Source organism: Carcharodon carcharias, chromosome 18 (assembly GCF_017639515.1).
Source record: "Carcharodon carcharias isolate sCarCar2 chromosome 18, sCarCar2.pri, whole genome shotgun sequence".
NCBI classification, from domain to species: Eukaryota; Metazoa; Chordata; class Chondrichthyes; order Lamniformes; family Lamnidae; genus Carcharodon; species Carcharodon carcharias.
The window spans coordinates 34,835,181-34,859,942 of NC_054484.1; the positions used below are offsets into that span (position 1 = coordinate 34,835,181).

The window sequence follows — 24,762 nt, forward strand, 5'->3', positions numbered from 1 at the left end:
CTGAAATTTTGGGTGTCCCAACTTGCTTTCAGGTTCTTCTTCTGTAAGCAAGAAGGAAAGTTAAAATTTAACCCTATGTCTTTGGCATCTGCCTTCACATTCACTTCACCAGTCTTTCAGTAGGTGGACTGTTCAAGCTTAAGTGAGATGTGATCAGACGTAAATTGTAAAGTTGCACTAATTTGAGCACAGCAAATGAATGTACAGAGTTAATAAGTGTCATCAAAACTTACTTTAACTCAATCAACTTCTGTTCCCTCTTAATAAACAAGAAAAATAATAAGAACTATGCTACATTGCACTATTTGTTAGCAGATTCACAGAACTTTGTCTGATTACCTTGACGTTTGATCTAGCCAGGTCTCTTAAGACCACTCTGCAGTGTGTTGAACATTAAAGAGTGGGAGATATCTGCTCCTCAACTCCCTTACCAGACTTCACACCTAACTGACTTCTCCAAATGTGAGATAAAAACAAAAAACTGCAGATGCTGGAAATCCAAAACACAAACAGAATTACCTGGAAAAACTCAGCAGGTCTGGCAGCATCGGTGGAGAAGAAAAGAGTTGACGTTTCGAGTCCTCATGAACCTTCAACAGAACTTGTTGAAGGGTCATGAGGACTCGAAACGTCAACTCTTTTCTTCTCCACCGATGCTGCCAGACCTGCTGAGTTTTTCCAGGTAATTCTGTTTTTGTTCTCCAAATGTGAGCCTTTTTTATCTTTCTTTAGGCTACAACATCTGTTAGCCATATGTTCTAATTTTACTAGACAGTGTCTTACACAATGTCGGTAAAGTAATTCACGCGCATAAAAACAGAAAACGCTGGCAAAACTCAGCAGGTCTGACAGCATCTGTAGAGAGAGAAAGAGAGTTAGTGCTTCGAGTCTATATGACTCTTCTTCAGAGCTAAAGAGAAGTAGAAATGTGGCGAAATTTATACTGTTTAAGGAGAGTGGAAGAGATAAAGCTGGATAGAAGGTCAGCGATAGGTGGGAGCTAAGGATTGACAAAGATGCCATGGACAGATCACAAGGGGAATGTTAATGCTAATGGTAAAGGCTAAAGAAGGTGCTGATAGTGGAATAAAGGTAAGAAAGCAGAATGTGTGAATAGCAGAACAAAGGTCAGCATTCTGTGAAATAACAACGTAGAACAAGTAACAGATCTGACAGAACAAGTTACAGATTTTTCTCCATGACATCTTTGTCAATCTTTAGCCCCCACCTATTGCTGACCTTCTATCCAGCTTCACCTGCTTCACCCCACCTTGAACAGTATAAATTTTATCACATTTCTATTCCTCCTTAGCTCTGAAGAAGAGTCATACAGACTTGAAACGTTAACTGTTTCTCTCTCTACACATGCTGTCAGACATACTGAGTTTTTCCAGCATTTCCTGTTTTTGTTTCAAATTTCAAGCATCTGCGGTGTTTTGCTTTTAATTCACATGCATGTTTACTTAAAGATTTACCAACATCAGTAACCAAAAACATAAAGCACTTCCAATAATCAAAAACTACTCTTGCACATTTTTCTTTTCGTCTTACCGTTTTAGCAACGAACACACACAAAGGTTGAAGTACAGGCAAAATCGAATATTAATACCCTGTGCCCAATGGTGTTAGCATTATTTGCTAATCAGACATGTAATTAGTCACCCCTGGATTCCTATTTAGCTGCATGTGATTGGTGGCAAACTAATTGCACAACACTGTATTAAGGCTGCCAGTAAGAATGGTTTCTTGCCAGACAATCCATTTTGGTGCTCAAATGAATTGGATCATTCCAGCAACAATAAGTGTTAATGTTTACTCAAAATCTCGAAAAAAAATAACATCATTATCCCAGATCCTTGCAGAACATGGTCTGTCGAAGGGTCATGAGGACTCGAAACGTCAACTCTTTTCTTCTCCGCCGATGCTGCCAGACCTGCTGAGTTTTTCCAGGTAATTCTGTTTTTGTTATGGTAAATGACTGGCTCATTAACATATAAGTACCTTTTTTTTATCTTAGTGGCTACAGTATCACCTGTAAGGAGCACAAGCCCAGTTTAATTTAAAACACACCACTTACTTGTGACTCATTTCCAAATTATTCAGTGAGAAATGAAAAAAATTCCAAAATGTGACAGTAATTCTGACCTTCATTTTCTAATTACATAGCAGTGAATAGAGTCCAAACTAGATATGCATTCTGAAGTATTGTCCTAAATCAAATTCAACAATAGTTCACAGTAATTAACAGATTAATTTTATAGAAGAGTTTTAATCTTTTAAATCATGTCAGTTTTTTTTTTGTTTCATGAGGCATTTTGCTCCATTTGTTCTGTGATAAATTAGAAATCTTTACGAATAATTTTACTAAGCCTCCAGGAAAACTAATAGCATAATTTTAATGAAAAGGATCACTACCGTTGCAGTTCCAATACAAACATCTGGTTAAACAGCTACCCCGGAGTCCTCTTGGCATATAATACAGTCTGGTAATAATTTGAAATTGAGTAAGTCCATATTGAACATTGTAAGAGTAAGCATGCGTCATTTTGCCAGTATTGCCAGGAGTAGTGAGAATGCTAAATGCATAGGGCACTTCCTTATACTTGAAGTCTGTGAGAAATCATCACTGGCATCAAGGGCCATGAACGTATGTCCTAGCTACAATATGTAATTTGTTGTAACACTTGTTAGGCCAAGCTTTGAAGACTGAATGTACAAAGGTTGTGGGCAAGTCACAATTACTAAGGCCAATTTCAGCTTCTTGTGCCTAAAAGCAAATCTGGAGCTAAGGCATGTCTTTGCCCTGTCCTCCAAAGGAACAAAAGTGCCAATGATCTTTAACAAGATAAGAATTTATTCCTATCTTTTTTCCCATGAAAGATTAAAAAATGCAAATTATACACAATTCCAAATTCTGGATTAGGCAGCAATACTCCTAAGCACATTGCACAATCCCACAAAATAGGGGAAGACTGTTTCTCCGTTAAGATAAAGAATAGAATCTACCCGTAAAAAGCTAGTTGAGGTCCTTCAAAGTATAGTTAGGACAGTACTATATGAAGTATGTTGGGGATAAATTTACTGAATGATAGACCTGTCCTGCAAAGTGCTAATGATAAAACCCTAGGTGTTCCCCTCTTTACAAGATCAGCCTGTCCTGCTCAGGACAATGAAAAGGATAAAATTTTGGGTCTGTAAATTGGTTTGTGAACTGAGAGAAAGAAGTCCAGTGTGAAGAGTGGGCGTAAAAAGGGATCCAGAGGCAGTAGACACCACCTAGAAGAGCGGGCAAAAAGAGGACCCCGGGGCAGTAACCACCAACTAGAAGAGTGAGTGAAAAGAGGACCCAGAAGCACTAGCCACCTAGAAGAGCTATCCAATCCAATCCAGTCTCTGCCTCCGGAGACAGCGCTCATGTTCAGAGAGAAATCAAAGTGTGACATCATAGGAAAACAGATAAGCAATTGGTGAATATTTTGCTCGTTTATCTTCAAAACCTGTGTAATTTATTAGTAATTGTAAGGTTTTATTAGGTGTAGTAAGGTTTGCTAGCAGTAGTAAAGATTATTGGGAGCAGCAGTGTTTATTAATTATAAATTAATTAAGAATAAATTAATTAACACAATAAAAATGGCAGGGCAGGTGATGTACTGTGACTGTAGAATCCAGGGCAAACGCATCTGCAGTAAGTGTCTGTGGCTGAAGGAGCTTTGGCTCAGCGACATTGAGCTGGAGGCTGAGTTGCAGACACTGATGCATCAGGGAGGTAGAGTGTTACCTGGACACCTTGTAACAGGAGGCAGTGACACCTCTTAGGATAGGGTCTTATGATTTGATAAGTGGTCAGGGACATGAAGGTGTGACTGCGAGTGAGGCAGGTATGGGGACCCAGAATGTAGAAGTGGAGGAGCCTCAATCTTTGCAATTGTCCAACAGGTTTGAGGTTCTTGCAGCCTGTATGGATGAAAGTAGTGGCTGTAGGGTGGATGAGCAAACTGATCATGGCACACGGTACAGGAAGTCATTCATGCGGAGGGAGTTAATAGGAATGTAGTAATGGTTGGTGACAGTATAGACAGAGGAATAGACAGAGTTCTATGCAGCCGAGAGTGGGAGTCCAAATGGCTGTGTTGCCTGCCCATTGCCAGGGTTCGGGACATCTGCTCTGGGCTGGAGAGAAAATTGCAGTGGGAAAGGGAGGATCCAGTGGTCATGTCCATGTAGTTGTCAACAACATTGGTAAAACTAGAAAAAAGATTCTCCTGAGGGAGAATGAGCAGCTAGGGGCTAAATTAAAAAGCAGAACCTCAAAGATAATAACGTCTGGATTACTACCTGAGCCAGGAGCAAATTGGCGTAGGGTAAATCAGATTAAAGGTTAAAAGCGTGGCTCAAAGATTGGTGTGGGAGAAATGGGTTTTGATTCATAGGGCACTGGCACCAGTACAGGGGAAAGTGGGAGCTGTACTGTTGGAATTGTCTTCACCAGACCCACGCTAGGATGAGTGTTCTGGCAAATCATGTAACTAGGGCGGTAGAGAAGGCTTTAAACTAAATAGTGGGACAAGGGATCAAGTTTTGGAAGATGTCATAAATTAAATAGAGAAGACAAGGCAAAAGAGCAAGGTGGGAATAAGAGAAATGATGATCAGAGCGTGGTAGGAAGGGACACAGTGTACAAACCTAAGAGTGCACCATCAGGTAAGGCTAAATGTTACGAGAAAAGTAAATAGACAGAACTAAAACTTCTGTATCTGAATGCATGTAGCATTCGTAAACAACAGGTGAATTAACAGCACAAATAGAAATAAATATATTTGATCTGATAGCCATTACAGAGACATGGCTGCAGGATGACAAAGACTGGGACCTGAATATTCAAGGGTACATGACATTTAGGACAGACAGGAAGCTAGGAAAAGGTGGAGGGGTAGCTCTGTTAATTAAGAATAACTTTGGTACAATAGAGAGAGATGACCTTAGTTCTGCAGATCAAAATGTAGAATCAGTTTGGATAGAGATGAGAAATAATAAAGGTAAGAAGTCACTTTGTGGGATTGGCTTATAGGCCCCCTAAAAGTAACCACACTAAGACAAGTGTATGCAGGAAAAAATAACCAGGGCTTGTGAGAAAGGTACGGTGATTATCATGGGTGATTTTAATCCACGTATAGATTAGACAAATCAGATTGGCAAAGGCAACCTGGATGATGATAAATAGCATTTTCAGGCAGTTTCTTAGCACAGCATGTTTTGGCACCAACCAGAGAGCAGACTATACTAGATCTTGTAATATGCAATGAGACAGGATTAATTAATTGACCTCAAAGTGGAGGTGCCCCAAGGTAGCAGTAATCATAATATGACTGAATGTCACATTCAGTTTAAGGGAGAGGGGAATGCATCCAAGACTAGTGTTTTAAATTTAAATAAGGGCATTTATGAGGGCATGAAGACAGAGCTGGCTAAAGTGAACTTTAGTTTAAAGGGATAGGAGAGTAGAGATGCAGTGACAAACATTTAAGGAGATATTTCAAAATATTCAGTAAAGATACATCCCAGTGAGCAAGAAAGTCTCTAAGGGAAAGACAGACCATCTGTGGCTAACTAAAGAAGTTAAAGATAGTATCAAATTGAAAGAAAAAGCATATAATTTCACAAAGATGAGTAGCAGGTCAGGAGCTTGGACAGAATATAAAGAACAGCAAAGAAAAACTGAAGAATGAATAAGGAGGGAGAAATTAGAGAACGAGAGAAAGCAACTAGAAATATAAAAACAGATATTAAGAGTTTCTACACGTATTTAAAAAGGAAAAGAGTAAGTAAAGTGAGTGTGGAAAATTCATAGAAAATAGGAAATGGCGGATGAATTTAACAGATATTTTGCATCTGTCTTAAATGTAGAGGATACAAATAACATCCCAGAAATAATTATGAATCAGGAGGTGAAAGGGAAGGAGGAACTTAAAACAATTACAATCACCAGGGAAAGGGTACTGAGAAAATTATTCGAACTAAAAGCTGACAAGTCCCCAGTCCATGTGGACTTCATCCTAGGGTCTTAAAAGAAGTGGCTGCTGAGATAGTGGATGCATTGGTTTTAATGTTACAAAATTCTATAGATTCTGGAAAGGTCTTTTCAGGTTGAAAAAAGAGAATGTGACTCCTCTGTTCATGAAAGAAGGGAGGCAGAAAGCAGGAAACTACAGGCCAGTTAGCTTGACATGTCATGGGGAAATTGCTGGAACCCTTTTTATTAAGGAGGTTACAGCAGGGCACTTAGAAAATCTCAATACAATCAAGCAGAGTCAACATGGTTTTGTGAAAGGGAAATCATGTTTGACTAATTTATTGGAATTCTTTGAGGAAGTAATAAGCAGCATGGAAAAAAGGGAATCTGTGGATGTGCTGTACTTCAATTTCCAGAAGGCATTTAACAAGTTGCCACATCAAAGGTTACTACATAAAATAAGAGCTCATGGTGTGGGGGTAATATATTAGCATGAATGGAGAATTGGTTCGCTAATAGAAAGCAGAAAGTAGGGATAAATGGGTCTTTTTCAGCTTGGCAAGATGTGACGAGTGGAGTGTCACAGGGATCAGTGCTGGGGCCTCAACTATTTACAATTTATATCAAAGACTTGGATGAAGGGGCTCAATGTATAGTTGCTAAATTTGCTGATGACACCAAGATAGGTAGAAAAGTAAGTTGTGAAGAGGACATTATCTATCTATGTCCCTTTGCAGACTCCTCAAGTGAGTGGGCAAAACTTTGGCAGATGATGTATAATGTGGGAAAATGTGAACTTGTCCATTTTGGCAGGAAGGATAGAAAAGCAGCATATTATCTAAATGCAGAGATTGCAGAACTCTGAGGTACAGAGGGATCTGAATGTCCTGATACATGAATCAGGAAAAGTTGGTATGCAGTGCAGCAACTGATTAGTTAGGCAAATGGAATGTTGTTGTTTATTGCAAGAGAAAAGGAATATAAAAGCAGGGATATTTTGCCACAGTTGGTGAGACCACACCTGGAGTACTGTGTACAGTTTTGGTCTCTTAATTTAAGAAAGGATATAAATGCATTAGAAGCAGTTCATAGAAGATTCACTCAACTGATAAAACACCATCTCAGGTATCTTATGAGGAAAGGCTGTATAGGCTGGGCCTGTATCAATTATAGTTTCAAAGATTGAGAGGTGATCTAATTGAAACATATATAAGATCCTGAGGGGACTTGAAGGGTGGATGCTGAAAGGATGTTTCCCTTTGTGGCAGGGACTAGAACTAGAGGACACAGTGTAAAAATAAGGGGTCACCCTTTTAAGATGGAGATGAGAAAAAATTTCTTCTCTCATAGGGTTGTGAATTTTTGGAACACTCTTCCCCAGAGAGCAGTGGAGGTAGGATCAATGAATATTTTTAAGGCAGAAGTAGATAGATTTGTGACTAACCAGGGAGTCATAGGTTACTGGTATAGGCGAAATGTGGTGTTGAGGCCACAATCAGATCAGCCATGATTTTATTGAATGGTGGAGCAGGCTTGAGGGGCTGAATGGCCTCCTCCTGTTCCTAATTAGTATGTTCACAAGTGATAGTAGTAGAATATGAGGAAATCTGTGTGCAGTTAGGTCTACCTATGACTCAACCTGTATTTCACTTTCCTCTCCCTGCTGGCACCACTGGTAGCCTTTATTTTCTGCTCACTGCATGTAAACATTTAGGGTGAAGTGGGTGAGGTGGAATGGGCAGGCAGGGCCAAGTAGGTTTTCCTCCCTCCACTTCCTAAGGACACCATGGGGAAGATAACTGTCGGTCCTGGAGAACAGCAATAACAAAACGCCCCTATGGAGGGAGAGGGCCATGTAGTGGCTTCATCTCCTTCCATTTAGTCCCTTGCACTTATCTGTTGAAATCTCTGATCTTGACCACAGCACTCAGTGGTCTATCAAATCCAATTTATGGGGTGCTTCAGCCACATTTGCCTCTCTCTACTGGTTCTTCTGGTGCAACAATGGCATCCCCAGTTTCCTGTCTTACACCCCAAATCAGCAAAGTAAGTTAGGGATGTGGCAGATTCGGGGGTGGGTGGGGGTGGGGGTGGGGGTGGGGGTTAGCTGGAAGTTCACTGCAACAGAAGTTACCACCAAAGGAAATAAATTGAACCAGAGTCCCAAATTACATCTAGACTGTTAGAAAAGCCTAATTTTTGTGGTGGAGGAAGGAGGAGAGATTGCAGAGGCAAGATAAACATTACTTCCAACTTAATAGAATTACAGAGAAAATAAAACACAGAAGAGCTATTGTGATACAGTGGTAGCGTCCCTACCTCTGGGCCAGAAGCTCCAGGTTCAAATCCCATGTCAGGGCTTGATGGCCACGGAGGATATATTCATAAGATGGCCAAACATTTCAATAGGCCTGATAGCAGGTAGATCAGCAATTCTTTGAATGGACTCTATCAAACCTTTCATAACGTTGAAGATCTCAAGAGAAAAAAGCCTGTTCATCCTTTCTTGTAATACCTTAAACTTATCTACATTGAAATTCATTTTCCAAATGCATGCCCATTCTGCCCAAGTTTATTAATGTCTTACTGTCATTTGTTGCAATCCTCTTCAGTGTTGACTCCCTCCCAAGTTGGTGGTGTCTGAAAATTTAAAAATGTTGTTTTTGATTCTAAAGTATAAATTGTTAATATAAATTGTGAGCAATTGTCTCAGTATTGATTCTTGTAAGATTCACTTTACCCTAATCCATATACTCTGCTTTCTGCCTTTCAGTTGAACAACTATCCATTTTTCCTTGTCCCCTGACTCTGCATGCTCTGACCTTATTCATTAGTCTATTATGTAATATCTTATTGAAGACCTTTTGGAAATCTAAATATGTTACATCTACTGAATTACCCTTGTCTACTCTCTCTGTTACCTCTTCAAGCTTGGTCAAGTAAAACTTTCTCTTTTGAAGTCCATGTTGATTATTCATCATTATATTTTTGATTTTTAGATAGTTTTCTATTTCCTCCTTTAGTAGGGATTCCATTTTTTTTTACCTATTACTGATATTAAACTGAGTGGTCCATAGTTCGCTGGACAAATTCTAGCTTTGTTCTTAAGATATAGTTTTATATTAGCTATCTGTTGGTCCTCTGGCAATACAGCTTTATTTAATAGATTAAGTATGTGTAATTGCGTCTCTGCTTTCTGTTCCTAGACTATTTTGGAATCCACAGATGCAACTGTCTGCATCACGGGTGTTATTCTTTGATTTTGATTATTTAATATTTCTCCTCTTTTTGTTTTATACATGGTTATATCATTTCTAATCGCATCTTCCAGTGTCGCGTCCATTTGTTTCATCTCCCTGGTAAATACTGAAGCTGAGTAATTATTTAAGAATTTTGTGAGTTAACTGGCTCTGCCTGTGATTTTATCCTTATGGTCTCTGATAACCCTATTCCTTTCCTGACTTTCCTTTTTTATTGATGTGCCTATAGAATTTTTTTTATGTGTCACCTTGATAATTTCATTTCATAATTCCTTTTTGCCACCCTAATTGTTTTTTTTTTACTTCTCTCCTAAACTTTTCATTTTATCCCTCGTCTTGTTCCCTTTTGCTGTCCATGTATTTTATATATCTTCAATTTTTTCTCTTCATTGATCCTTGGTGTCTCATTAGTGTTTAGTTTGTTTTTTTCTTTAGTGGAATATATTTTTCCTGGGTTCTGTTGAATACCATTTTAAACGTTTCCGATTGCTGTTCTACATTAATATTGTTATCCATTTTATTTTCACAAAGTTTATTCCCAACCCCTCAAGTCAACTTTTCCCCAATCTATTGCCCTTGACTTTGTCATGCTTATATCCTTCTCAGTTATTATCTTATAGTGTACGATCACTATTTGCCTAGGTGGTCAGGTACTTTTACTTCTCTTTTTTTGTTCTGGTTCATTCCTGTGATTGGCCAAATGATTTTATAACTGAGTATAACTTTTATAAACTTATAACGGAAATCCCTGAGCCATGAGAAACTGATGTAGTCAGATCTTTTTTTAAGCTCATACTGTGGTTTATGTCTGCATAATTTTTTCATACCCTCCACCTCCACAAATATTTGCATGGATTTAGGTTTTGACTACAACAGTTGTTCATCCCTTGCTCTTAAAAAAGAGAAGGAATGGCCATCCTCCTCGATATAACGACCCTCAATTAGCACCAGCGGACTACCAGATTCTGCAAGTTATTTTTATGGGGCTGAATTCTCCCCTCGTTGGGGGCGAAGTTGAAGGGCAGGCGTGCTTCCGATCGGTGCCCCCAATTGGGGGCGCAGTGCCATTTTACGTGGGGGCCCAATTAAGGCCCGTCAAGTGTGACGCCCTCACGGAAGCACTATGCGTTTCCTGTGCTGACGGGGGGAAATCCCAAAATCGTGCATGCGCACGAAAGAGCGGACTCATCTCCCTGAGGCTAAGTGCAGCCTCAGAGAGATCAGCCCTAAATGTTAAAAACCTAAAAATAGAAAAATAAAATTTTCCTAACATGTCCCCTCAACATGAGTTGGGACATGTCCATAATTTTTACAAAAACTTTATTAAATTTTTAAAAAACCTACATGAAACCTCATCCCATCTGTAGATGAGGTTCCATGCTTTTTCTAATTCGCACCAGGACTCCTGGCCTGCCCACCAAACTTAAGGTTGGACAGGCAGGTTCTCTAATTACTTATTTGACTCTGTGAATGACTTCAATTGGCCATTGACAGGTCGGCGGGTGTGCAGCTGATTTCGCTGCGCCCCCGTGTCCCTGAAAATTTAAGTGGGGCACGGTGACGTTGGGAGTTCTGCCCGATGTCATCCCGCATCATTTTACACGTCGGTGAGCGGCCCCCCCAACCCCCCACTCACCAACTCGTAAAATCCTGCCCATGGAAATAGCTTTTGAGAGTGTAATTTTTGTTTGATTGTTAATTGTTCCTTTTCCTCTCCTTTACAAGTTTCACATCTTATTTTGGGAGACTTACAATCTTTACTCCTGTCCTTTGTAGAATAATAAAAACTTTTTAATAAGGTCATCAAATACTTTTCCAAATGTTGTTAACTGGTCCCTGGTCCAAACTCTGTTCCTTAGCTATCAACTCCATCCCTCTCCCAGGCAACATTCTTGAGATTAGGCCATTCTGTTCACAACCTCGGTGTCACCTTCAATCCCGAAATGAGCTTCCGCGCTCATGTTCATGCCGTCACTAAGATCACCTATTTTTACTTCTGTAACATCAACCGACTTCGCTTCTGTCACAGCTCAATCTGCTGCAAACCTTATTCATGCCTTTTTGTTACCTCTAAACTTGACTATGCCAATGCACTCCTGGCTGGTCACCCACATTCTACTCTCCATAAACTTGAGGTCATTCAAAACTCTGCTATCCGTGTCTCAGCTTGCAGTATGTCCTCGTCCCCTATCACCCCTGTGCTCACTGATTTCATTGGCTCCCAGTTAAGCAATGTCTTGATTTTAAAATTCTCATCCTTGTTTTCAAACCTTTCTATGACCTTGCCCCTCCCTGATTCTGTAATCTCCTGCAGCCCCACACCCTCAGAGATATGTGCGCTCCTCTAACTCTGGCCTGTTGTGCATTCCCATTATAATTGCACCATCTGTGGTGGCCCTGCCTTCAGTTGCCCAGGCCCCAAGCCCTGAGTTGATTTCCTATCACCTCTTGATAGGAACCACTTGCCTTTCTTCCTTTAAGACACTCTTTAAAATCTACCTCTTTGACCAAGCTTTTCATCATCTGACCTAATATCTCCTTATGTGGCTTGGTGTTATGCTCTGCTTTATAATGTTCTTGTGAAGTGCCTTTGGATGTTTCAGTACAATATATAAATATAAGTTATTATTTCCACAACAATTTGCGTTCCTGTAGCACCTTTAATATAGTAAAATGTCTTCACAGCTGCATTATCAAACAATATTTCACCCCGAACCACATGAGATATTAGGGCAGGTGAGAGGTAGGTTTTAAGAAGCATCTTAGAGGAGGCATAAGTAGAGCAGTATGAGGAAGGAATACCGGAGCTTAGGACCAGAGCAGCTTAAAGCCAATCATGGAGCAATGAAAATCAGAGATATGCAAAAGGCCATAATTGGAGGAGCACAGAGATTTCAGAATGTGATTCCTCTGGAGCAATTTTAATTATTGCTGATTTGTACCTTTCGGATGTTAAATTTTCCAGGTAATCTTTTAACATTATCTTTATTTTTACCTTGACATGTGTCACTCTGTAAGGTTGGCTGAACACCAAGGAAATGAACTTTGAGGTTTGGCAAGAAACCAGCTCATGTGACCTCCACCTTTCAGTTAATGTCACTTCTTTTTCCTCCTCCCCTTACTCCCCACAATTCATTTCGAATCAATTCAACTTTTACCCTTAGATGTACTGCGTAATGGTCTGAGCTCCGTTATAGAAAGTATTTGTGACAGAAACAGAGAGCTAACTTGGAATAATATTTTGCCCAGCAGGCTTATGAATCTTGTTTATGGCCTGCAACATGCTCTGTTGTTGCTTTTAATAATAATCTCTAGTTCCTGACAGCATCTACTTGGGTTCCCAGAAGGAATCATAAATTCGGTTTGCTGTTTCCTTTTTTATGTAGCCTCATAGGGTTCATAAATTGGCAGCACTGACTCATGTCGTACACTTTGACCCTTTGTTCAGTCTTCAATTCCCCAAGTATTAGCCTAAAAATGGTTTGTTGTGCATTTGGGTGGAAATATCCTGTGTTGCTTAGTTTTGATTTCTCTGCAAAATTTTTGGATGTTTGTGAATTTGTATAACATAGGTATCCTCTGCAAAGTGCTATGTCCTCTCTTAAAAATTTCATTTACAGTTTACGAATTAAATTATTCAAATCTACAGTTAGCACTATATAATATAGTTTCCCTTTGCTCATAAACTATTGAAGAACATTTGATCTAGCCATGCAGAATGTACAGCCTTTTGTCTAATCTATTAGTCTGTTGTTTCTTCGGACATGTTATGTACAACGGAAGTTGAAGCAAGTTGAATGAGGTGAGAAAGTGAAGTTGTTATTTAGCTAATGGCTTGTTTTCATGTCAACCATTATGGGGAAAATGCTGTAATAACTATAAAGTCTAATGTTCTCATTAATGCAAATAGCAGATGTCACCAACACATGACCAGAGATACTAAGGAAGTATTGATTGGGAGCATGTCTAACAATATACCATCTGGTGATTAAAGCACTTGCCCCTGGCTTCCCCATTATTGCAGATTTGATCCCGCACATTGTGATATTTAAATATTCCAAATACAGGTGAAATGCATTTCAATTCAGCCAGTCAAAGGGCCACCTTACAAAAATATCACATCTCCTGGTGTGGAAAGGCTAATAAAATGCACCTTGCCTCACAAGTTTGAACTCCCAATTCTTGGACAAGTCACCAAGCAGCATCAGCAGGATCAGTTGTACTGTATGTTTTGTTGAGGGCCTTGAGTGAAAAAGAGGTATAAGGGAATCATGAAGCAAAACAAAAAATAGCAGCAGAAGGTTCCAGAGAAATTTTACAAGGCTTTCAAAGCTGAAGGGAAGCAAACATTAATTTAACATTAATGACTCCACATATTAGACTGCAAAAAGGTGTGACTGTTTTGGATAAGTTTTAAGTCTGGGCAGTTCAATGCCAAGTCAAATAAGCACTTTTGAGAGTTATAATTATTGGTACCAAATACTTCTCAACTATTTATTTTCACAAAATGTTTTACTGTACAAAATATCAAAATTACCTAGGTAAATATAAACATTTTTATGTGGTCAGCTCTGAAATTTCTAGATATCTGTTATTTGATAAGATTATGGCTTAATGACCGTACCAAGTGTGACATCAAGGAGTCCTAGGAAAATTGATAATGGGAATCGGGGAAAACTCTTCACTCTTTGGAGTTATACCTAGCACAAAGAAAGGTGGTTGTGGTTGTTGGGGAGCAATCATCTCAGCCTCAGGACCTTGATGAAGGAGTTGTTCAGGGTAGTGTCTGCTATCTTCATCTGCTTCATCAGTCACCTTCCCTCCATCATAAGGTCAGAAATGGGGAAGTTTGCTGATGATTGCACAGTGGTCAGTACCATTCACAACCCCTCAAATACTGAAGCTGTCTGTTCCTGCATGCAGCAATACCTGGACAACATTGAGGCTTGGGCTGATAAATTTCAAGTAATATTCACACTGCACAAGTGCCAGGCAATGACCATCTCCAACAAGAGAGAATCTAACCAATCTCCCCATGACATTCAATGGCATTACAATCACTAAAACTTCCATCATCAACATCTTGGGGGTTACCATTGACCAGAAACTTAATTGGGTCAACCATATAAATACTGTGGCTACAAGAGCAGGTAAGAGGCTGGACATTCTACAGCAAATAACTCACCACTGACTTCCCAAAGCCTGTCCCCCATGTACAAGAATGAGGCAAGTGTGTGGTGGAATACTCTCCACTTTCCTGGGTGAGTACAGCTCCAGCAACACTCAATAAGCTCAAAACAATCTAGAACAAAGCAGCCATCTTGATCAGCAACCCATCCACCACCTTAAGCATTCACTCACTCCATCAGTGGCGCATAGTGGCAGCAGTGTGTACCATTGAAAAAAGCACTGCAGCAACTCACCAAGGCTCCTAAGACAGCATCTTCCAAATCCACAACATTTACCACCTAGAAGAACAAGGGCAGCAGATGCATAGAAACATTACTACCTGCAAGTTCCCCTCCAAGCCACACACTATCCTGACTTGAACTATATCACTGTACCTTCACTGTTATTAGGTCAAAAACCTTCAAGTTCTTCCCGAACAGCAATGTGGATATAACTACACAAATGCTGTACTGCAGCGATTCAAGAAGGTGGCTCATCATCACCTCATCAAAGGCAGTTAGGGATTGACCACAAAAGCTGGCCTTGCCAATGATGTTCACATCCTGGGAATGAATAGAAAATAAGTGTGGGAACTGTTTATATTTTTGTATTTTTACATTAACCTCATAGTTTATAACTTTAATCAACACAGGTGGGTAGTTATCAGACTAACATATAGCGCATATTGATACTGATTTTATATCACTTAAAATTTAACAGTATTTTGGATATCCCTTGGGTATTAAGGAACAAGGAGTAAAGGCGGGCACAGGATTTCACTGAATGGCAAAAAGGCTTGAGGAGTTAAATGGCCTACTCCTGGTCTTATGTTCCTATATTCTGGTTCTAATTTTTACAGAAATTCCAGTTCAGTTTGTAATCTTAGGTTAACCTTGACATAGCAATATTTTTGGATTGTCATTGGACTAGTAATCCAGAGGCCCAGGCTAATGTTCTTGTGACACTGTTTCAAAGCTCACCATGACAATTAATAAAATCTGGAACTGAAAGCTAATCTCAGTAAAGGTGGCCATGAAACTATCCTGGATTGTCGTAAAAGCTCATCTGGTTCACTAATGTCCTTTCGGGAAGGAAATCTGCCATCCTTTCCTGGTTTGGTCTACATGTGACTCCAGACTACAGCAATGTGGTTGACTCTTAATTGCCCTCTGAGATGGTCTAGCAAGCCACTCAGTTCAAGGGCAATTGGGGATGGGCAACAAATGCTGGGCTTTGCCGGCAACTCCCACAACCCATGAAAGAATAAATTAAAAAATTATGAAGTCATTTCTGAAGCGTAATTAAGCTCCTCGGAACTAACATCTGAAAGTATAGTCTTTGCATTTAATTGTTTAATGAAGCCATTGGTAAGAATAGACAATTAGACATTGGTCTAAGTATCAGTTGTTACAGTTTTCATGTGGTGTCTAAACTTAAAATGTTTTTATTCCAAAGATATTTATAAAAGTAACGGGAGTATGTTGTGATAATTCCTCTGTGACATGCAGTGAAATAAGTCCCAATAAGAAGGCTTCTCAACTCACATAATTGAGACATTTTTCTTACAGCAAGGTGTAGATGGTAAACTTCAGTCTTCCAAATATGTACTTTATATGCTTTGCAATCTCTCAATACCACCTCCTCTAGACACTTAATGGCATTACCATCATTGAATCCCCCACTATCAACATCCTGGAGGTTTCCATTCATCAGAAACTGAACTGGTCCAGCCATATAAATACTGTGGCTATAAGGGGAGGGCAAAAGCTGGAAATTCTGCAGCGGGTAACTTATGTCCTGACTCCCCAAAGCCTGTCCACCATCTATAAGATACAAGAGATGGAATACTCTTCACTTGCCTGGATGAATGCCGCTCCAACAACACTGAAGAAGCTTGACATCATTCAGGACAAAGTTGTCCCCATGATTGGCCTCATCCACCATCTTAAACATTCATTCACTTAACCACGAACACATAGTGCCAGTGGAGTGTACCCTTAACGAGATGCACTGCAGCAACTCACCAAGATTCCTTTGACAGCACCTTCCAAACCTGCAACCTTTACCACCTAGAAGGACAAGGGCAGCAAATAGATGGGAAAATCACCACCTGCAAGTTTCCCTCCAGGCCACGCACCATCCAGACTTGGAACTATTTCACTGTTCCTTCATTGCTGCTGGGTCAAAATCACGTAACTTCCTTCCTAACAGCACTGTCGGCGTAACTACACCACATGGACTGCAGCAGTTCAAGAAGGCAGCTCACCAACACCTTCTTGAGCCATTAGGGGTGGGCAATAAATGCAGGCCTAGCTAGCGACACCCACATCCCATGAACGAATACATTAAAATAAAACCTTGAGACTGCTACCAATCTAAGTTAAAAGAGTCACAGATGCTGTGGCTTATTAACAGGATTTTTATTTGTAGGGGAAGGGGAAATAAAGTGGATTAGTTACCTTGCCCCAGTACATGTACACATCCTGTTAGACTGTCAAGAGAGTAGTGGGTCAGATCATTCCACTCTCTAAGCTGAAGGAAACGGAATGGTAACGAATAGCTCCCATGGGAAAATATAGGAAAGTGAGGGTAATTGTGAAATAAAATCAAACTAAGTCAGTTTGAGTTTTATTAATTGAGTGTATTATACTTGGCTCCAACTATTAATGAGCTAAAGTTCTATTTGAGAGATATTTTTGGAATAATTACAACATCAATATGTTTTTTATTTAAAGTCCATCATGTTTGAAAATACTGTAAATAGTGCAATCATTGTGACTTCGTGCTATGCCCAGAGAATTTTTCCCAGTCAGTATAATGAGAGAATCTCAACAAGTAACAGAAATGGTGTTCCATGAAATAGGAATTGGAGGTATTATTCTTTGTTTAGATGTCATGCCAGGAGACAATTTGACCAGACTGATCAGCTTGTCCTCTAATATTTTCCTCAAGGGAATTGCCCTGCTTTGCTTCAGACAGGCATTCCATTATATGTGGAACCTACAATGAATTCTAGTTAGGATTTTAAAATGTTTTGGACAGTAAACGTAATGACACTACAACTGGATATAATAGCCACAGAGCTTTTAATTTATCCTTATGGCTGTGATAAATTTAGTTCATTCTTCACCAAGCCCACAGGGGAAGCACCTCAAAAGCAGCAGAATGCTCTTAGTAGGAGCCATGAATAATAGACAGAACTGCCTTCTTCTTGCTTTTAGTTCAAAAATATCAGCTGTTGGACAAAACATTGGATATTTAAGAATAGACCAATGTTATTGGGACTGGGTTTTAAATTTGAAGATTTATCTTTTAGATAACGTGTGGAAAGCACGTTTGGTAAATTTCAAATTCCTCTTGTATTCGAGGTTCATTATTTTACAATAACAACCTACATTTATATAGTGCCTTCAGCTAAGATAAACATTTCAAGTCACTTCAAAGAAGCATATTCAGGCAAGAATTGATCTTTATGATGGAGAGAATACAAGATCAGAAGTTCAGTCTCTGGTCAAATAGGACATCAAGGTTGCAATCTGTCTGCATCAACCAGACACAGTGGTTGGGGAGGGGGTTGGAATTTATGACAAGTGAATGAAATGTTGGGGGGAGAGGCTAATACAATGGCTTTAGACTTCCAACATTTTTTCTGGGGGAAATTGCAGGTCATTCAGGAATGCATGGTGGACAAGCAGGCTGACAACACCAAAGGAAGTTGTTAAGGAGTAGATGAGGGGCCCAAGCATGGATTCTTGCGGGACTTCAGGGGTAATGATAAAGGATTGGGAAGAGAAGCTGTTGCTGGAGATGCTCAGGCTATGATTGGCTAGGTAAGAGTGGAACTAGATGAGAGCAGTTGCAAGAGTTGGATATTTGATGGACACTGGAAGAGTAGGGTATGATCAGCCATGTCAAAGGATGCAGACAAATCGAGAAAAAGTGACAATTGATAGTGCATTCCACTCACAATCGCAGAAGATGTCATTTATGACTATTGATTAGCAACATCTCAGTCCTGTGGCAAGGGTGGAAATCTAGTTGGAGAGGCTGAAAAATGGAGTTGCAGGAAAGAAGGGCATGGATTTGGAAGGCAACCACATGCTCAAGGACTTTAGAAAAGAAAGGAAATGAGATAGCAGTAGTTTAGCCACGACAGAGGAAGGGACTTATGACTGCTTGAAAGGGAGGGGGAAAGCTGATGGTGGCAGTGGGTATCTAAACTAATTATGCAGCAGCTATGTTCACATTTGTGGACTTGAGAGAGCGAGGATGGGGACCATATACCGAGCAAAATGCGAGGTTTGGAAGAGAGTACGAGTCTTAACAGGGACACCAAAGACAGAGCTTATCACAACTTACCATCAGCACAGCAGTGCAGAAGATAAGGCTGAAGCATTTGCAACAATCTTCGGCCAGAAATGTTGAGTGGATGATCCATCTCAGCCTCCTCCGGAGGTCCCCAGCATCACAGAGGCCAGTCTCCAGTCAATTCAATTCACTCCACGTGATATCAAGAAATGGCTGAAGGCACCGAGTAGTGCAAAGGTTATGGGCCCTGACAATACTCCAGCAATAGTACTGAAGACTTGTTCTCCAGAACTTGCCGTAGCCTCTAGCCAAGCTGTTCCAGTACAGCTACAACACTGGCATCTACCCGACTATGTGGAAAATTGCCCAGGTATGTCCTGTACACAAAAAGTAGGACAAATCCAACCTGGCCAATTACCTCCCCATCAGTCTACTCTTGATCATCAGTAAAATAATGGAAGGGATCATCAACAGTGCTATCAAGCGGCACTTGATTAGCAATAACCTGCTCACTGATGCCCAGTTTGGGTTCTGCCAGGGCCACTCAGCTCCTGACCTCATTATAGCCTTGGTTTAAATATGGATAAAGGAGCTGAACTCCCAAGGAAAGGCGAGAGTGACTTTCCTTGACATCAGGGCAGCATTTGACCAAATGTGGTATCAAGGAGCCCTAGCAAAACTAGAATCAGTGGGAATCGGGAAAAATTCCCTGCTGGTTGGAGTCATACCTTGCACAAAGGAAGGTGGTTGTGATTGTTGGAGGTCAGTCATTTCAGCTCCAGGACATTACTGCAGGAGTTCCTCAGGGTAGTGTCCTCGGCCCAACCATCTTCAGCTGCTTCATCAATGACCTTCCTTCCATCATAAGGTCAGAAGTGGGGATGTTCGCTGATGATTGCACAATGTTCAGCACCATTCGCAACTCCTCAGATACTGAAGCAGTCCATGTCTAAACGCAGCAAGATCTGGACAATATCCAGGCTTGGGCTGACAAGCGGCAAGTAACGTTGTCAGGTAATGACCATCTCCATCAAGAGAGAATTCAACCATCGCCACTTGATGGCAGTACCATCACTGAATCCCCCACTATCAGCATCCTGGGGGTACTGTTGACCAGAAACTGAACTGGACTAGCCAAATAAATACTGTGGCTACAAAAGCAGATCGGGCTAGGAATCGTGCGACAAGCCACTCACTTCCTGATTCCCCAAAACCTGTCCACCATCTATAAGGCACAAGTCAGGAATCTGATGGAATACTCCCCACTTGCCTGGATGAGTGCAGCTCCCACAACACTGAAGAAGCTGGACACCATCCAGGACAAAGCAGTCCGCTTGATTGGCACCACAGTCACAAACATTTACTCCTTCCATCACCAATGCCCAATAGCAGCAGTGTTTATCATCTACAAGATGCGCTGCAGGAATTCACCAAGGCTCCTTAGACAGCACCTACCCACCCAGGAACACCACCATCTAGAAGGACAAGGGCAACAGATAAATGAGAATACCACCACCTGGAAGTTCCCCTCCAAGTCACTCACCATCCTGACTTGGAAATATATCGCCGTTCCTTCACTGTCGCTGGGTCAAAATCCTGGAGTTCCCTTCCTAACAGCACTGTGAGTGTACCTACACCACATTAACTGCAGTGGTTCAAGAAGGCAGCTCACCACCACCTTCTCAAGGGCAACTAGGGATGGGCAATAAATGCTGGCTCAGCCAGCAAAGCCCACATCCTGTGAATGAATTAAAAAAGATTCAGAAAGCCAGGCAGTGAAGAATGGAATTGGAGCTTGATCTTTATAGACTCAATAACTTTTATTTAAGGGATACTCATTACATATAGTCCACCTCCAAATGAATGGCAACAGAAGTATTGTGTTGAAAAAAGGAGTAAAGGCCAGGCAGCTGGGAGTTTCAAAACATTGCTGTTAATGATGGAGGTTGGAGTTTTTTTTAAACTGTGGTCAAGTTAGTAGGTCAGCATCCATTGTGCTACCTTAATTTCAGGCTCTGTGCACTTCAAGTAGCTTTTGTTCTAGTTGACCAGAGAGTGGCAGAGGAGTTATGCAATGAAGCCTGTTCCACTCATCTAATCCATCTGGTGGCGTGAAACTCTTTTTGATGAAATACCTGGATTAGAGGAGAAAAAAAATCTTTTTATTGTAAGAACAAACACTGATCTACATTATTCAGGAAGACATTCCAATCCCACCACAATTTATTGAAAACTGTGAGTGAGTTTCAAAGTATCTGCCTTTATTTCTTTTAGACACACCTAAGGAGATGAGTAAAGATCCATCTGAGTATAACATCAAGACAGAAAGAAAGAAAGGAGATGAGATTGTGCAGTCTGCCACAATGAAGAAACGTAAAAAGGTGATGAAGGAAGCTTGATAGATGAGTCTTTATGTATATCGCATTATTTTTTAGCGTTAAGTCTTATTTGATAAATAGTTATTCTCTTGTTGTAGGGGAGGGAGAGCTGGCACCGGGTGCAGTGGAAGTCACTTTATTTGGCTTTTTCTAGTTATTCCTTTGGAGCAAAAGCTATTCTAATCTGCATATGTGCAGCAAGTGTATTTCCTGAAAAGGTCCAAATCATTAACCAATCTGTGGTATCGGGCTTGGAAGAGGTGATTGAAAATAAAATTTAATGTTCAATAAAATTCGCCAGCAAACTCAAATTTTCCATGGAGATGTGATCCAGCACAACCATCAGAAGCTGAACTATAAAGTTCTTCACCCTCTAAACCATCAATAGTGGGTGACATGGGGAGCAGAAGAAAGGGGAATAATGAAAATGGCTTCAAAGAAATGCCCAAAAATTGGATCGCACTGTGTCTGTTTAAAGGTGTAAAATGAGCACCTAGGATTCCAAGATGGTAGACAGCCAGAAATGTGCTATTTCTCAAATTGTTAAATGTTTCTATTCATACAAAGCATATGCCCAAAAAGGGTATTAGGCCTTTTGCATTTGCAAATAGAAGGCCAAGTACCTATTTGAAGTCCTCTTTCCAAAATTTGATTACGCATGCCTGCACATGCTGTGCATGCTTTGGTCAGCTTCTTTGGGCACGTGGTAACTAATCCAGTGGCGTTCAATGAGAACTTACCAGAAAAGTATGCTTAAACCTTTTTACTCACCTTATTGTTGAGCCAGGAGAAGCCCCAAATTCTCTGAATGATTTTGGCTGGTGGACCAGATTGCCATCATCCTGCCACCAGTTCATTAGATTGTTCAGCATGTGGTGAATGCTCCAATTCAGGTATGATCCAATTTCTAGGTCAGAGAATTTTACCCTGAAAAACGACAAAAACGCACAAAAAGGCGATCATGCTCCTTAGAATGGGATGTGTTACATGACAATAAACAATATATCTCAAACAGGGAAACTCTATACAATCCTTCATTATGAAGGATTACAGTGCTTGGTTATATATATATATGTATTTTGGAAGGATAAAATTCACATTTAAATTCTCTTGACATATGAGATCATGATGCATTGCCTTTCTTACCAATGTTTGTTTATTATTGGAATAGTTGCATTATTTTAAAATTCAAGACTACAAATTAAAAATGGATTACAATAGAAAATATCGATGACATAATATAATCTAGTTTGTCTCCATACAGCTTCAGACTAATATTTAATATGGTGATATGCATATATATGTGCAAGCATTCCCATAACTACAGGGATTTCGGGCTATAGATTCTGTTGGTATTATTGTGACTTACTTCCAATTATTCCTGCTGCTCTTGAGGGTGGAGAATTTTAAGAATAATGTGGTAATTAGATTAGTTAGTGATATAACTGGGACTTAGGGACATCCTGAAGTTGTGAAAGGTGCAATATAAATGCATGTTCATTCTTTCTTGGCTGACTCACTGGCAAACTCAGAAAATACAACTTGCAAGTTAAATTGAGACTAATACACCATGTTGCAGAATACTTTTTTGAGCACAGCATCTAATAGTCATAGGATGTTAGAGGATGAACACAGAAAATACTGGAAATACACAGCAGGTCTGGTAGCACCTGTGGAGAGAGAAACAGAGATAAAGTTTCATGAAAGGTTACGATCTGAAATGTTAAATCTGCTTCTCTCTCCACAGATGCTGCCAGATCTGTTGTCTATTTCCAGCATTTAGTGTGTTTATCTCAGATTCTCAGCGTTCATAGGTTTTTGCCTTCGAGCAGCATTCATAGAGCACTATTGACAGAGGTTAAATAATAATCAGACAAAAATTGTCACCCAAATGTAGTGACAGTGGTTGAATGATACAATGGGAAATGATACAACTCAGGATCTATAAATGAACAATATTCTGTTAACTGTTCAAAGAATCATATACAAAAGAATACTTCTGTAATCTGAAAAAAACAGTTACGGACATTTTACAGATGCATTTTACACCCCCGCCAGCAGATTTGAAGGCAGATGGGGGCACGTAAAATCCTACACGTGGTCTCCCTCCCCCCCACCCCCGACCCACCTGACACACACACACACACACACACACACACACACACCCACCCCCCCCCCACCTCCAACCTGACTGAAATATATCAGCAGGGTAAGTGAGGCGTCTTGAGGCCCACTGGCCCTTGGGCCTATTAATGACCACTATAGGGCCTCATCGCACCACTGCCAGTATTTTACCCATGCCAGGGAGGCCCACGCCATGTGGGAAGTCCAGCAGGTTTAGCTGCAGTGTTAGGCAAGGAAGGGGAAACCTCCCCTGGGGACCACATGGGCCCAATGGAGGCAAGCCCACTCAAAGTAATTCCCCCTTTATCTTTTCCACGGCCTTTTAACCTGCACCACCACCACCACCTCCTCGCGCCCCCCCCCCCCAACCAAAACCCCGTCTCGCTACCATCACCATCCACGCTCCCTGCCATGACCCCCCAACGTCAGACTTACCTGTCAGTCCAGGCCCCTCAGCTTTGGGGATTGCTTGTAGTGCCAGCAGTGACTACCAGTGGAGCTGCTAGGACTGCAGACCTGCCAACCAATCTGATTGGCTGGCAGCTATCTAAGGCAGGACTTCCTTGTAAGAAAGGGGCCAAAGTCTCACCTTAAAGCAATTAGCACTGCTCCCAGCAATAAATTGGGATCATGGGCAGGCTCTCTCCACCATGATTTTCTTCGTTAGCTGGGTGGTTGTTGGGGGGGGGGGTGGTGAGGAGCAGGTGGGGCCATGCCTCCCACTGCACCCCCCCACCCCCCGTAAAATCCAGCCCACAATATCATTAAGGTTGAGATCATTTTCAAATGTAGGCATCCATTCAGATGACTCTGTGAGCAAGTTACGGCTTTTTGATATTCAGAGGCATTTCCCACTGACAGCACTCACATGAATCTTTACCTTGTGCAGGAAATTGTTGACCATCTAGTCATTATATTTAATTTCACTCTGCAGCAAACAGATTCTTTCATAGACACAGAAGTGGAGAAGGAACCTGAAGCTAGTTCACCAAAGAAGAAGAGCCGAAGAAAGGTAACTGTCTCTAAGCAGAACAAAAAGATGATGAAAATTGAATCAAGGCAAATATTTATAGATGAAATAAGATTCCCTGATACCCATCTCCTACTTACTCAATCCTCAATTTACATAATCCCTGATATCTCTACTACCCTTCCAATCAGCCATGCTTACCAATATTGTTCATGACTTCTTTGGGTGTCATTTCTCTTCCATTTAAAGTTACATCATCATGAATATGTTCAAAAGATCCATCTGTGCAATCCTCCATCCACTGCCCTATTTGTAATCTTTTTTCGCTCAGTTCATCAAACACGCCATTGTTCCCCAGCTCCCTGCTTGTATCTCAAAACTCATTGTATGAATTCCATCCCTGCTCACAGCATCAAAACCAGAACCACCCTGGCCAAGTCACAAATTACACCTTTTAAGACTGTGATTAGGGTGTGTTAATCCGGTTTGATTTCTTTGTGCTGTCAACCATGCCATTCTCTTCCATTACCTTTCTTCTATTTT

General features: G+C 40.7%; 1 protein-coding gene across 5 annotated transcripts in view; it reads left to right on the plus strand.

Moving 5' to 3' along the window:
- The window catches only part of cmss1 (cms1 ribosomal small subunit homolog), a 330,534-nt gene that overhangs the window by 294,030 nt on the left and 11,742 nt on the right, over nucleotides 1–24,762 (plus strand). For all 5 annotated transcript variants that reach the window (XM_041211440.1, XM_041211443.1, XM_041211442.1 and 2 more), the window contains 2 exons: nucleotides 21,022–21,128; nucleotides 24,184–24,261. In XM_041211440.1, the coding sequence (XP_041067374.1) occupies nucleotides 21,036–21,128; nucleotides 24,184–24,261 (171 nt within the window). In that variant the 5' untranslated portion in view covers nucleotides 21,022–21,035. The remainder of the gene's footprint in view (nucleotides 1–21,021; nucleotides 21,129–24,183; nucleotides 24,262–24,762) is intronic.